Source organism: Carassius gibelio, chromosome A9 (assembly GCF_023724105.1).
Source record: "Carassius gibelio isolate Cgi1373 ecotype wild population from Czech Republic chromosome A9, carGib1.2-hapl.c, whole genome shotgun sequence".
NCBI lineage: Eukaryota > Metazoa > Chordata > Actinopteri > Cypriniformes > Cyprinidae > Carassius > Carassius gibelio.
This window is the reverse complement of record NC_068379.1, coordinates 23,167,094-23,179,308: the sequence shown is the minus strand read 5'-3', so window position 1 is coordinate 23,179,308 and position 12,215 is coordinate 23,167,094. Positions and strand designations below refer to the sequence as shown.

Sequence of the window (12,215 nt, the reverse complement as noted above, 5' to 3'; positions counted from 1 at the left end):
TGAGACATGAAAAGAGAAAGAGAAAAAAAATCACAAATAATGGGCAACCTGCAAAAACATTCAGAAAGAAAATCAACACAAATGGCCATTCCTGTACCTGATGGCCCCGACGGAGAGGTGGCCGTAAGAGCTGCTGGCAGCCGAGCTGGAGCGGGAGTTATTGATGTAGGCCACCAGAGAGTTGGGCGAGGTGCGGATCATGGTCTGCAGGTCGATGCTGGCATCCGAGACTGGAGAGATGGACAGCGCTCGCTTCCTGCTCAACCTCGGCGTCAGTCTGGGACTGGGGAAACGGGACACTGAAGAGAAAAGAAGCTTTTTCACTCTCACCTTAAAAGAGATGGATATTCAATTCTCTTTATCTCCAGCATTACTCCTATGCTGGCTTGCATACAACTCACTGTGCATAATTTATCAGCCTAATTATACCAGTCTCACCCAATGGGTTGTTCTGAAGCATGCCAAACAGATGCTGCTTAACAATATTGATCTGGGAGGAAAATAAGGCAAATAAGTTACCAAATAATGTGTGGAATGCTGAACAGTCTATATTTTATGTCTTTCTTCAGATAATTATCTCCACACATTTTTTAAAGGTTTATAAAAGACCCAAGAATAATAATTATGATTATTATAATATATAATTTTTTTTACAACTACTTTGAAAAGCTTACTTAACAATGAAATGCATATCTGTGTCTTCAAAAGAGAGAAAAAAGGAGGAAAGATAGATTTGTTCACAGTACCGTTAAAAAAAATTTCTAATGTTTTTGTTCACTACATTCATTTGATCAAAGATACAGCAAAAACTGTAATATTATGAAATATTATTACAATTTAAAATTATGTTATATAGAGAGAGAGAGATGGGAAAGTTAAATTTCAAGCAGCTGTTGCTTCAGTCTTTAGTGTCACATGATCCTTCAGAAATCATTCTAATATGTTGGTGGTTAAGAAATTTATTTTAGTATTATTGATGATGGAAACATTTTTGTGTAAATGATGGATAGAATGTTTGATGAATAGAAAGTTTGAAGAATAGAAAGTTCAAAAGATCAGCACGTACAGTATTTGAAATAGAAAAATAGAAAACTTTTAACATGTTCTTTACTGTCACTTTTGATAAATTAATGCATCCGAGCTGTCTTAAATTTTGAATTTCTTGCCAAATAAACAACACAAATCTTATCTTTAACAGTAGATTATATTCACAACCACATTTAGTTCAATGTGCTATGCAGACATGTGTATATATAAACCATTGAAACTATATTGTAAATGATCACAATACCTTCGTTCACACATGATAATTTTAGGGGTGAAAAAAGGGCAGAAAATTACAAAATTACCTCCCGAACATACCACATTATAACCTTTTAGAGGCAGAAATCTTGACTAACATTTTGAAGGGAAATATTGTCAAATTTCAAAAAAAAAAAAAAGAATGTGTCATGCGATGTAGTAAACAGGTGCTGCGCATTAAGCCTGGTGTAAGAGGACAGAGAACAGCAGTCGGGCAAGGAGGCTTTCTGCCCTCCAGGGGTCATCAGCAAAGGTGCTTCAACAGGAAACATGTAATGGGACCATTAAACTACACACAAACACAAACACCTCACAAAAAACCCTCCACTGACATTTCAAACACACGCCTGTCAAACTCTCACAAATCTACAACCTCCAACCAGTTCATTACTCCCCAGCCATTCATTAATTGTTTCAATCTACACTGCAAACAGCAACTATTATAAGTTGTTATGCAAAATACAAAAGAATGAGATTTAGAAATGTTATCCAAAAGCCTGTATGCACATTCAGTGCTTTATTTAAAGGTGAAACGTGATTTCTACACTACTACATCAAACAGAATTAAAACATAACAACAACTGGCTATGTTTAAATCAGCATGTTAACTTACTACTCTTGATGAACTATATAGTTTATTCATTCGGTAAGACTACTTAATGACGGTCAAGTTTGATTTAATGCTATTAACTATTGAGGAACAGCAATAGTTTGCAAGACTGGGGTCAGAAGGCAAACCAAAGGATGACAAGAAACTTGATATTTGTTTTTCATTTAGTTGAACTAAAAAACAAAAGCAAAGAATGTCTCTCGATACCTAAAAATCTATCTAAAAACCCTAGTAGATTGTCAAAGAACTGCCCACAGAGTGAAGAGAACAGCAGGGGGTAGCAGTGTCTGTCCCGTCCTCAGCTGCTGAGTCCCACACACTCTGCAATGGTCTGCTTTTATAGGCGGTGTCTCTAATTTAGGGGTGCACAGGTTCCTGGGAGAGCGCTAAACCAGATGTGCAGTGCTGTGTGGCGGTGGCAGAGGCTGGTTCAGGCAGCTCTGTCGACCCTGTGGGACAGGGAATGGGGGGAAGGAGAAGGTGCTTCTAAATGAGGATCTGGCCTGATGTATGGCTTTATAATTATAGCCGTTTTCTGCACGTTTACAAAAGAGGCAATTATATTAGGCATGTTTTTATTGGGATGCCAGAAAAAGGGTGTTATTCCTATGTTCCTTCTCTTCTTTAATTTCCTTTTGGGAATCAATAAAAAATAAATACCTAAATAAAAATAAATAGTATGCAGTAAATAATTAAATTATGCAATATACTATGGTTCAACAGTTTGGGGCAGGAAATATTTGTTTTTTTAAGCTTTTTTTTATAAGCCTCCCATGCTCACCAGGGCTGAACCAGTAAAATTGTGAAATATGATTCAAGTTTAAAACAGTTTTCAGTAAATATATTTTAAAATGTAATTTATTCCTGAGATGACAAAGCTGAATTTTCAGTAGCCATTACTCCAGTCTTCAGTGTCACACGATCCTTCAGAAATCATATGTGATTTGCTGCTCAAGAAACATTTATTATTATAATTTTTTATATTGAAAACAATTGTGCATCTTAATGTTTGGGGCGAAATGTGAGATATGTATATATATATATATATATATATATATATATATACATATATATATGTTCTTCTCTGAAGAACAGAAAGTTCAAAAGAACAACATTTATTTGAATCTGAATAAAAGTTATAAAAAAAAAAAAAATTTTGAACAGTAGTGTATATATAGTTTATAAAGGACATTCTGAAATATGAGAACGTTACAAGTGGAAAATGTTTTTTTTTTTTAGGTTTTTCTGATGAATAGAAAATTCCAAAGAAAAGCATTCACTGAAAAAAATAAATATTTTATAAAAAAGTCTTTGTTGTCACTGTTATCACTGAATAAATGAAAATCTTAATTACAAAAAAATAAATAATCCCACTAACTCAACCCACTCAAATGTTTGAATAGCAGTGCTGCACATTACAAAAAATTAATTTGACTAAATAAATCAATAAATAATATATGTGTACTTGAGCACCAGGCAATCACAATGAGATAAAAACAGCAGTGCCTTGTGCTAGCGTCTGTTGTGTACAAGACTCCCTCCCTTTACGCCAAACCTCCTCTCCCAAACAGTCCTGCCTGCAGTCGGACAGCAGACGTTTACTTTGGCAGCAGTTATTATCAAGGGACCTTAAACTGTTCCCCGCTGGCTATGCCACACAAACGATTTGTTTTCCTTCTCTTTCCATTCATAATCTTAAAGCATTCCTGTGTAAGCAACTCAATTAGGTGCTGCAGACCTCTTCACTTCAACACAGAGAGCAGAAGCAGAGCTGAACTGAAACAGAGGGCTGTTCAACCTATTATCCTGCTGTTTTGGGTATCAGGCAGAGTCTGGCTGTGAGCCGGAGGCTGTGGTGATTTATTTATTCACGTGTTCATCCATCCAGAGGGCGTAAGGCCAGCATTTCCCATCTCACCTATTGAGAAGCATTGAGTGAGACTTTTCATAACATTGCATGCGCAACCGATTCACTTAAAGCAGACAAAGCAGGCCTAAGGAACGTGCCCATTGAGTAAAAACCCATCAGGGTGTGATGGGGAAATGAGGCTGTGTTGTTCTAGTGGCGAATGCGCTTTCAATCAGCGTGTCGCCCTGTCAGGCGGAGACCATTATTAACATGTTAAGTGCACGGCATTGGCATGCACATGCACTTGGCACTGCAATGGAGCGTTTCAGCAAGACATGCACTCATAGCCGACGCCGACTCCTTTCATTGTCTGCTGCTATTTGTTATTTTGGGGCCTGTTCGGGCAAATGCGTTTGGCGTTCACATCACTGGCAGGAGAAGCAGTGATCCGCAGGAGTCAGCTACATGTATTCAAAGCTTTTTGGGTTTAAATTCAAAACGAGGTGATGATCCATCATTCTTACATCTTTAGAGTTTACTCTTACCTTTATAGACATGGATGACTGATGTGGGGATACATAGTAAGCATATTTAATGACAAGAGATTTGTTTTAATTACCGCTATCAGCGCCAAAGTCTGTGCATGTGAGCTACTGCAAGAGTGAAAAATGTCAGGATTCACTTCATTATATATATATCCTTTTCAAATTGTTTGTTAAAACATAAGTAAATGTAAATTAAATGTAGGTAAATAAAAAAAAAAAATTTAGAAATTGTTTATTAAAATAACAAAAACCTACCTTAATCTACATTTAAAAGCTATTTGTAAATAAAATGTAAATAAAATATATATATTTCAAATATTATTTTATTATATTTTAACTATATATTCATTGTAAAAAATATAATAACAATATCTTTATAAAATAAACACTTTAAAAATAAAAAACAAACATAATAAGTAATAAAATACTTATAGCATAACAAATGTGCTGAGATTTGATTTAAAAAAATAAATAAAACATTTCACTCATGTGGTTAAAATTCATATGTGTCTGTGTGTGCGTATATATATATATATATATATATATATAACATGAGGTCTTATATGTGGCTTTTATGCAAAGTGGAATTTGTAGAAACCATGAGGTTTACAGCTGTGTGAAATGTCAGAATGCTTATTTTGCCGTACAGTGAAGCCTGTAACTACCTTTTCAATGTCGCATGACTCCAGTAAAGGCTAGGTTTGACCCAGTAGTGCATGTAAAACTGCAGAACGCCCAAAAATAAATGTACAATACTGCACATAGGTTCTAATGACAAGCCGGACAGACTTTCCATGTGCACATTTTCAACGATCACCATTTACAGGAAAATCCTGAACCTGCTCTCTCCAAGTCAGCTAATGGGCAAATGGGAATCGTGAAGGGAAAAAACAAGAGGGCCACTTTGTGCATGCTGAACACTGACTCTTGTGGTGGGTCTGCTGAATTTATTAGAACATAAATTGATTTTTAAATACGCATACAAATTTTATCGCCACACCATTCCAAGACAAACGCTAAGCTCTGCAATGCATATTTATCAGGGCTTCGCTCTACTAAAGGGCTTGCTTTATGCCACCACACCATGAGCTGACACCGGCAATCAATGAAAGCCCTGTGTCTGTGGGTTGGTGTGGAGAGCCGTGAACACCTGAGTGCCCAGAGAGTGAGACCACATCAATCTAGGTGGAGGAGAAGGCCAAAGACTCGAGCCGGGAAGGAGAAAGCCCTGCGCTGTTGAGGTAACAAGCCTCTCTACACAAACTGTGGGCAGTCAGCTCCGCGGCGGCCAGCGTTAGTGGTCAGAAATGCAGAAACTCTCATGACCAACCCATTACGGTTATAAAAATGCAGAAGTTGGTGTTTGATTAGTGATTGGAAATAATTGGGACATGCGATTTGAGAGGGTGTGTGGATTTGTGGCACTAAGAGTTACTGTGGGTGGCTGGACTGGATCAAGGGAAGAGTGCATGCCAGCTTGATTATTTACAATCACAAGTTTCCTGAGCAGACACCCTACACTGACTTCCCCTTCATCCTCTCTTACAGTGATACCCATTCACAACACTGTATGTCTTCTCGAAACTCTGGATGAGAGCCGAAAACCTGCTTGGCACCATGAGACCTGCAACCTGCTCGCCCTAGTTTACCCCTATACATTACGCAATGACATGCAATAGCGACCCTCTGGGCAGCTGTTAACAATGCCACATTATTACACCAGGTGTAATCAGGACCTTACAAGATCAAGAGCATACTGCATAGTCCATTACATGACTAATTGGATCACATTACAAAGAAGCAGAAGTGGGTACATAACTGCCATAACACATCCTTGAAAACAAAGAACAGACATGAAAGACCTGGCATTACAGCCACTGCAAAAAAACATTGTATTTCCCTTTTAAGGTGAGGCTGGAGGAAAGTTGAATGTTACTTATAATAACACATCACACCTGCAGCCCAATTTGAATTAGAGGCCATGACAGAAATGCCTCATAAATTGTTGAAATGGCTCATGTTTACAGGCGCTTTCCATGTGAGTCATGTTTTATACACAGGTGAAGATCGAAAGACTTGTTGTTTGATGTGGAAAGCTTGCCAACTAATTTTTTTTAATACAAATTTTGCTAAATTGATTTTTGCAGACTGTAAAAAATTAGTTATCTACTTGTACTGGCCAGGGTTATTATTGTTAAACCAAAGAACGATTTAATTATTGTTACTGGAAATAAAATAATTTCAGCTATTTTTTTATTATTTTTATTTTAGTTTCCAAGGGGAACATTTTTCAAAAAATTACTAAAACTAACTAAAGTGAAAACTGAAAATATATTGAAAACCATTCAAAATATTAACAAATATTTTTTTTTTTAAGATGAAGTCTAAAGTTTAGGTGCTACCACATAGTACAGCAAAACTAAAAATTATTTCCAGACAGGTTTTCCATACACTCCCCTTGTCTGCTCAAAAAAACAAAGGAAGAATTCCTTAGACTAGAAGTTGACATGTTGGCCCACTCAAACCAGCAGAGCAATATTTTGAAATCACCACAAAGCCACAGTGTTTACACTCTCAGAGATGCTGGGGTCCGAAAAAAAAACCTGAGCCCTGTGGGAGCCATTGACTCATAATTTTTTTTTTTTTTTTTTTTTGGCAAATTATACAACTGAAATTGCAATTAATGCGATTTAGAATTTTTATTTTTTATATATATTTATTACAAAAGAATATAATTTAGAGTATTAACTGCATGCTGCCATATGAACAAGAAGTCTGTATTTCATCAGACTTGACGAAAGTATGTGAACATAAACGATTCGGGCTATGCTAATTCAAGTTTGTGTCTTTCTGCAAATTCGAAATGTCTCAGGTTGCGATTCAAGTCTAGCATAAATCTAGAGTCCTCACCAGATAAAATCTTTAATATCAATGTTTGTGGCTAACATCGATCAGATTTGATATTATTGTCAATAATTTATATTATATTTCTCAGTCTCATGACGTACTTATAGCGGTCTCTTCACATTAAATGGGGTCAGAAGCAAACATTTTAGCAAACAAACTAAAATCTCACAGCTTTAAGGTGACACTATGGATGTATTATAAAGTGACGTGACATACAGCTAAGTATGGTGACCCATACTCAGAATTTGTGCTCTGCATTTAACCCATCCAAAGTGCACACACACATCAGTGAACACACACAAACCGTGAACACACACCCAGAGCAGTGGGCAGCCATTTATGCTGTGGTGCCCGGGGAGCAGTTGGGGGTTCAGTGCCTTGCTCAAGGGCACCTAAGTTGTGGTATTGCCAGCCTGAGACTTGAACCCACAACCTTAGGGGTTAGGAGTCAAACTCTCTTATGTGGGTTGGTGCTGTACTCAGGGTGTGTTACTCACTGTCCACTGGGCTCATGTAGTCAGGAAGATGAGCAGCCGCGGCCCCCGTCTGCATGAGCAGGTCTCCATAAGGGCTGCGATGACTGGTGATGAGGTGATAGTACTCTGAAGGGTTGGCCCCTGGCGGGGGAGGGGGCAGGCCAAACAAGCTCCGCTCCTTCAGGTGTTCGTGGGTCACTGCTAAGACAGAGAAGAGAAGAGTTTAGTATTTCAGCAGTCACACACACACACATATGGGTAGCGGAGGGTGGGGTTGGATGTACCGTCCCCTGCAAAAAGTTTTATCACTTTTGATCAGTTTTTTTGACCTTGCTGAACAAAAATGTTATTCTGTCACATAGATATATAGTTTAAAAAGTGGCGCAGCTCACTCTACTCTCTCCTTCCCCTTAAGCTCCTTGCCTACACTTAGGTACATTTGTTAACATCAGCACCTAGTAAACCCCAGACTAAAGGTGTCAAAGGTAATAAATACCATGGATATATTTATTTTTCTTTCTGCCTCGGTCAGATAACCATTAGTGCCTCCTATGTCATTTCCGTTACACTCGCCTGTGACAAAGACATAACAGCAGTTCAGTCCTTGCTGCTTATGTTATAGGACACTCAGGATTGGGGGTGGGGGGTGGTTTCTACCTCATTCTTGCCTGCTTGGCCATCCATACCATAACAGCTCTATCCGGAACAATTAGGCCCCATCGAGGTTAAAAAAGAACAGACCTGTGTTTGTGCTGGATTCATAGCAGAACAAGGCCGTTTATTTTCTCCACGCTCGCTGGATCGTATAACTGCGTCTCTAGAGGGGCTCAGAATCGAAGTGAGGAGGGGTGCGGCAGGGGCCGGAGCTGAAAAAGCCCTGAGGCGGTGGAGCGATGAGTCAGAAGACTGCTCTGGGGCTGGGGACATCTCCACCAATCTTAATCAGTGATTCTTTTATGGGCCTTCTGTTAAACATGACAACATGACCGACTTCTGCAAGACTGATGCTCTGTCATGATATTAGTTGATTGTATAATGTGTGGACGTTTATGCAAATCATTGAATTAATCACCTGTATGGCTTTAATGCAAGACCTTAAAGGTGTTGGTGAACTGCTGGGATTAAGGTGTATATGAAAACAGGCTATTTAGCTTTTATTTAGACTCACTCAAGCTCAACTTCTTCCATTGTCTCTACCACCATTTAATCACCAACCAAATCTATTTCACATTGCTTAAGTGTGAAAGAAGAGCCATTATTGCCAAGAGCCATTATTGCTGAGACTTTGTGCTTGGTGACTTATCTTTGATTTGGGCTGCCTGTCCCAGGCTTTAGCAAGGAAGATTTTAGTAAAATGTTTTTTAGCATGCTAAATGTCCAAATTGTTTTGTTTGAGTTTGTGGAGGAGTGGGAACCATTAGCTTTCTTTCCTCCTTGACCAATGTTTTTATTCCTTCTTCCAGACATACCCCCACAAACATAAAACCCACTTTCAGCCGGCATAATAGATAATACGAAAGTTCTCTTGAATTTCTACTGGCACCTAACATGCAGGTAGCATCACAAAGAAGCATGTTTTTAGTAAGCTATTTTAGAAATACCTCGACTGTTCCAGATGTTATAATTCACTCACCCTCATGCCATTCCAAACCTATGACTTCCTTTTTTCTTTTCAAGAATAAAATAAGATGCTAGATAGGATGTTCACTCTGACTGGTTTCACAGGACTGTCAAGTGCAAAAAACATCAAAAAGCACAATAAAAGTATTGTAAAATGCCTAGTGTCTGTCTTTCCTCACACAATGTTATAATATGGCCTGAGATTACTTGCATTACACAACATGAGTCCTTTTTGAAGATCGGTCACCATTCACTTCTATTACATAAAACAAGCCAATTCTGCAAAAATATTTTTTTGGTGCGTTTCAAAGGAACAACATATTTTTAGAAATTCAGAAAAACATGAGGCTAAGTAAATGAAAATGTAATATATGTCTGAATATACAATACCAGTTAAAGATTTGGGGTCAGTACGATGTTAAAATGTTTTAAAATGTATTTTATGCTCGCCAAGGCAGCATTTATAGTATTTTAACATTTTATTACACCTTTAAAAAAACGTTTATTATTATTTTTTTCATAATGTAATTTATTCCTGTAATAGCAAAGCTGATTTTTTAGAAGCCATTAGTCAAGACTGATTTGGTAATCAAGAAACATTTCTTATTATTATCAATGCTGAACACTGGAAACTGCTGTGTTGCTTACAATTTATATGGAAATCAAGATAATTTTTTTCAGGACTCTTTTAAAAGTGTTTCTTAACATTATAGTTCTGTACTTTCACCTTTTATCAATTTAATGTGACCTTGCAAAACATTAAAAAAATCATAACGAATGGTAGTGTATGGTGGTACATGGGGAACAGTATGAGACTCACCGTCAGGAGGGCTCAGTCCTCGTGCTGCGGAGATCATGGAGAGCGTGGGACTGCTGTGGACTGATCGCAGGTAGTGCTCCATGTGTGGGTTGACATACGGGTGAGGTGGGTTGAAGTGTGACTCTCCAGCTGATGCAGTGTGAGGCGATAGTCGGATGAGCGAGATATCAGAGATAACTGGACTGCCAGCTAATCCATGTGGTCTAGCAAAAGACAAAGAAAAAGAAGACCTCAATTAGTTCCTTACACAAAGATAAGCTGCCACATAGTTTAAGTGCTTAAGTGTAGCGTAATTAGGGACCCTTTGCGTAAATCCACGGTAAATACTTAAAGGGACACTCCACCCCAAAATGAAAATTTTGTCATTAATCACTTACCCCCATGTCGTTCCAAACCTGTTAAAGCTTCGTTCGTCTTCGGGAAACAATTTAAGATATTTTGGATGAAAACTGGGAGGCTTGTGTCTGTCCCATAGACTGCCAAGTAAGTTACACTGTCAAAGTCCAGAAATGTATAAAAGACATCATCAAGAAAAGTCCATCTGCCATCAGTGGTTCAACCGTAACATTAAGAAGCGACGAGGATACTGTTTGTACATAAAGAAAACAAAAATAATGACTTTATTCAACAATTTGTCTACTCTGTTTCTCTCCGCATCACTGTAGCGCCATTTTGAAGATTATGAGCTGAATGCAGGCAGCGTACTCTCTTCTGTATCAGCCGTGCCACAACGATACATTTTTTATGTATATTTACGCTTTGATTTGAAAGCAAACAGTGCAACCTTGTAGCACGACTGACTCAGAAGAGCGTACGCTGCCTGCGTTCAGCTCAAAATCTCCAAAATGGCTCTCCAGTGATGTGGAGAGAAACAGAGGAGAGGAATTGTTGAATAAAGTCGTTATTTTTGTTTTCTTTGTGTACAAACAGTATTCTCGTCACTTCATAACGTTACAGTTGAACCATTGATGGCAGATGGACTATTCTGACGACGTCTTTCATACTTTTCTGGACTTTGACAGTGTAACTTACTTGGCAGCCTATTGGACAAAAATTTCATTTTGGGGTGGAGTATCCCTTTAATGTCATGATAATCTTCTTCACTGTGTCAAAGACAGACCTTGATTATTTAACTTAAAACAAGCTCAGAAGTCATTATTACAGTCACCAGGAAATCAAAAATGACCATTTACTTCCTCAAAGCATAATCTTGATTTTATGTTGCACGATACATTGAGTTTCCTTTTTAGATGATGCCCTTGCCCATGTGCCCTGTAGTCGTCTGGCTCCCTTCTGGTATGTTCAGGTCAGTTGACAGTATTAACTGGGTCAAAGGGCCTTCACAGACTGGGACTGGCATCAATGTGAACTATGAAACTGGTCATGTTTTTTTCATGATTCGCAAATGTGGACAAGCTACTCCTCCTTTTACATCTGAGGCACTGAACAAGTCCAGACTGAGAGTGCCATTACATGGTCGTTGTAATGTCTGTGTAGGATGGACGCCTCTGAAGACTCACAAGTCTGAAATGTTATGATGAGACTGCTTAATACTACCCCTTCTATTTCTCAGACACTGTTTAAAGAAACTGATGTGTAAAACAAGATAGTGGAGCAGAAGTTCACAGATAGCCCACAGGTCATGGTGAGGATATAAATGTGTCATGTCTTGGCAGGTATCTACGCCTCCCGCACTCTAGTTCAAAAAACATCAGCCAGGAGGCAGCTGTAACTCTAACATTTCCTGAAAGTAGAGTACACAGTCAGATCTTCTGAATCAGAGAGATGTTTGAAGAGATGTTTGTGTGTGGTTCCCTCAACTACATTTTAATGTACAGTGGTTGAACACCTGGCCAAGAGCAAGATCAGAATCTGATGTCCTACTAGTACATGTATGCATTTGGCAGATGCTTTTATCCAATGCGACTTACATTGCATTCAAACTGTAATTTTTTAACGTTTATTTATTCCTTGGGAATCAAACCCATGACCTTGGTGTTGCGATCACCATAATCTTGGAGCTACACCAAGATCCTGAAAGAAAAAGTAATCATTGTAAAATTAAACCCAAAAATGTGATATGGAC

The 12,215-nt window shown here is 38.3% G+C and overlaps 1 protein-coding gene across 4 annotated transcripts in view; it reads right to left on the bottom strand.

Annotated features, from left to right (window-relative positions):
* The window catches only part of LOC128020002 (zinc finger protein GLI2), a 73,002-nt gene that overhangs the window by 10,963 nt on the left and 49,824 nt on the right, over positions 1 to 12,215 (bottom strand). Inside the window, exons 4-6 of one of the 4 annotated variants that reach the window (XM_052606489.1) lie at positions 10,130 to 10,332; positions 7,711 to 7,890; positions 98 to 299 (exon numbers count right to left, since the gene is read on the bottom strand). In XM_052606489.1, coding sequence (XP_052462449.1) covers positions 98 to 299; positions 7,711 to 7,890; positions 10,130 to 10,332 — 585 coding nt within the window. Of the gene's footprint in view, positions 1 to 97; positions 300 to 7,710; positions 7,891 to 8,430; positions 8,792 to 10,129; positions 10,333 to 12,215 lie in introns of those variants that run through there. The other 3 variants (XM_052606490.1, XM_052606491.1, XM_052606492.1) reach the window with 3 other exon arrangements.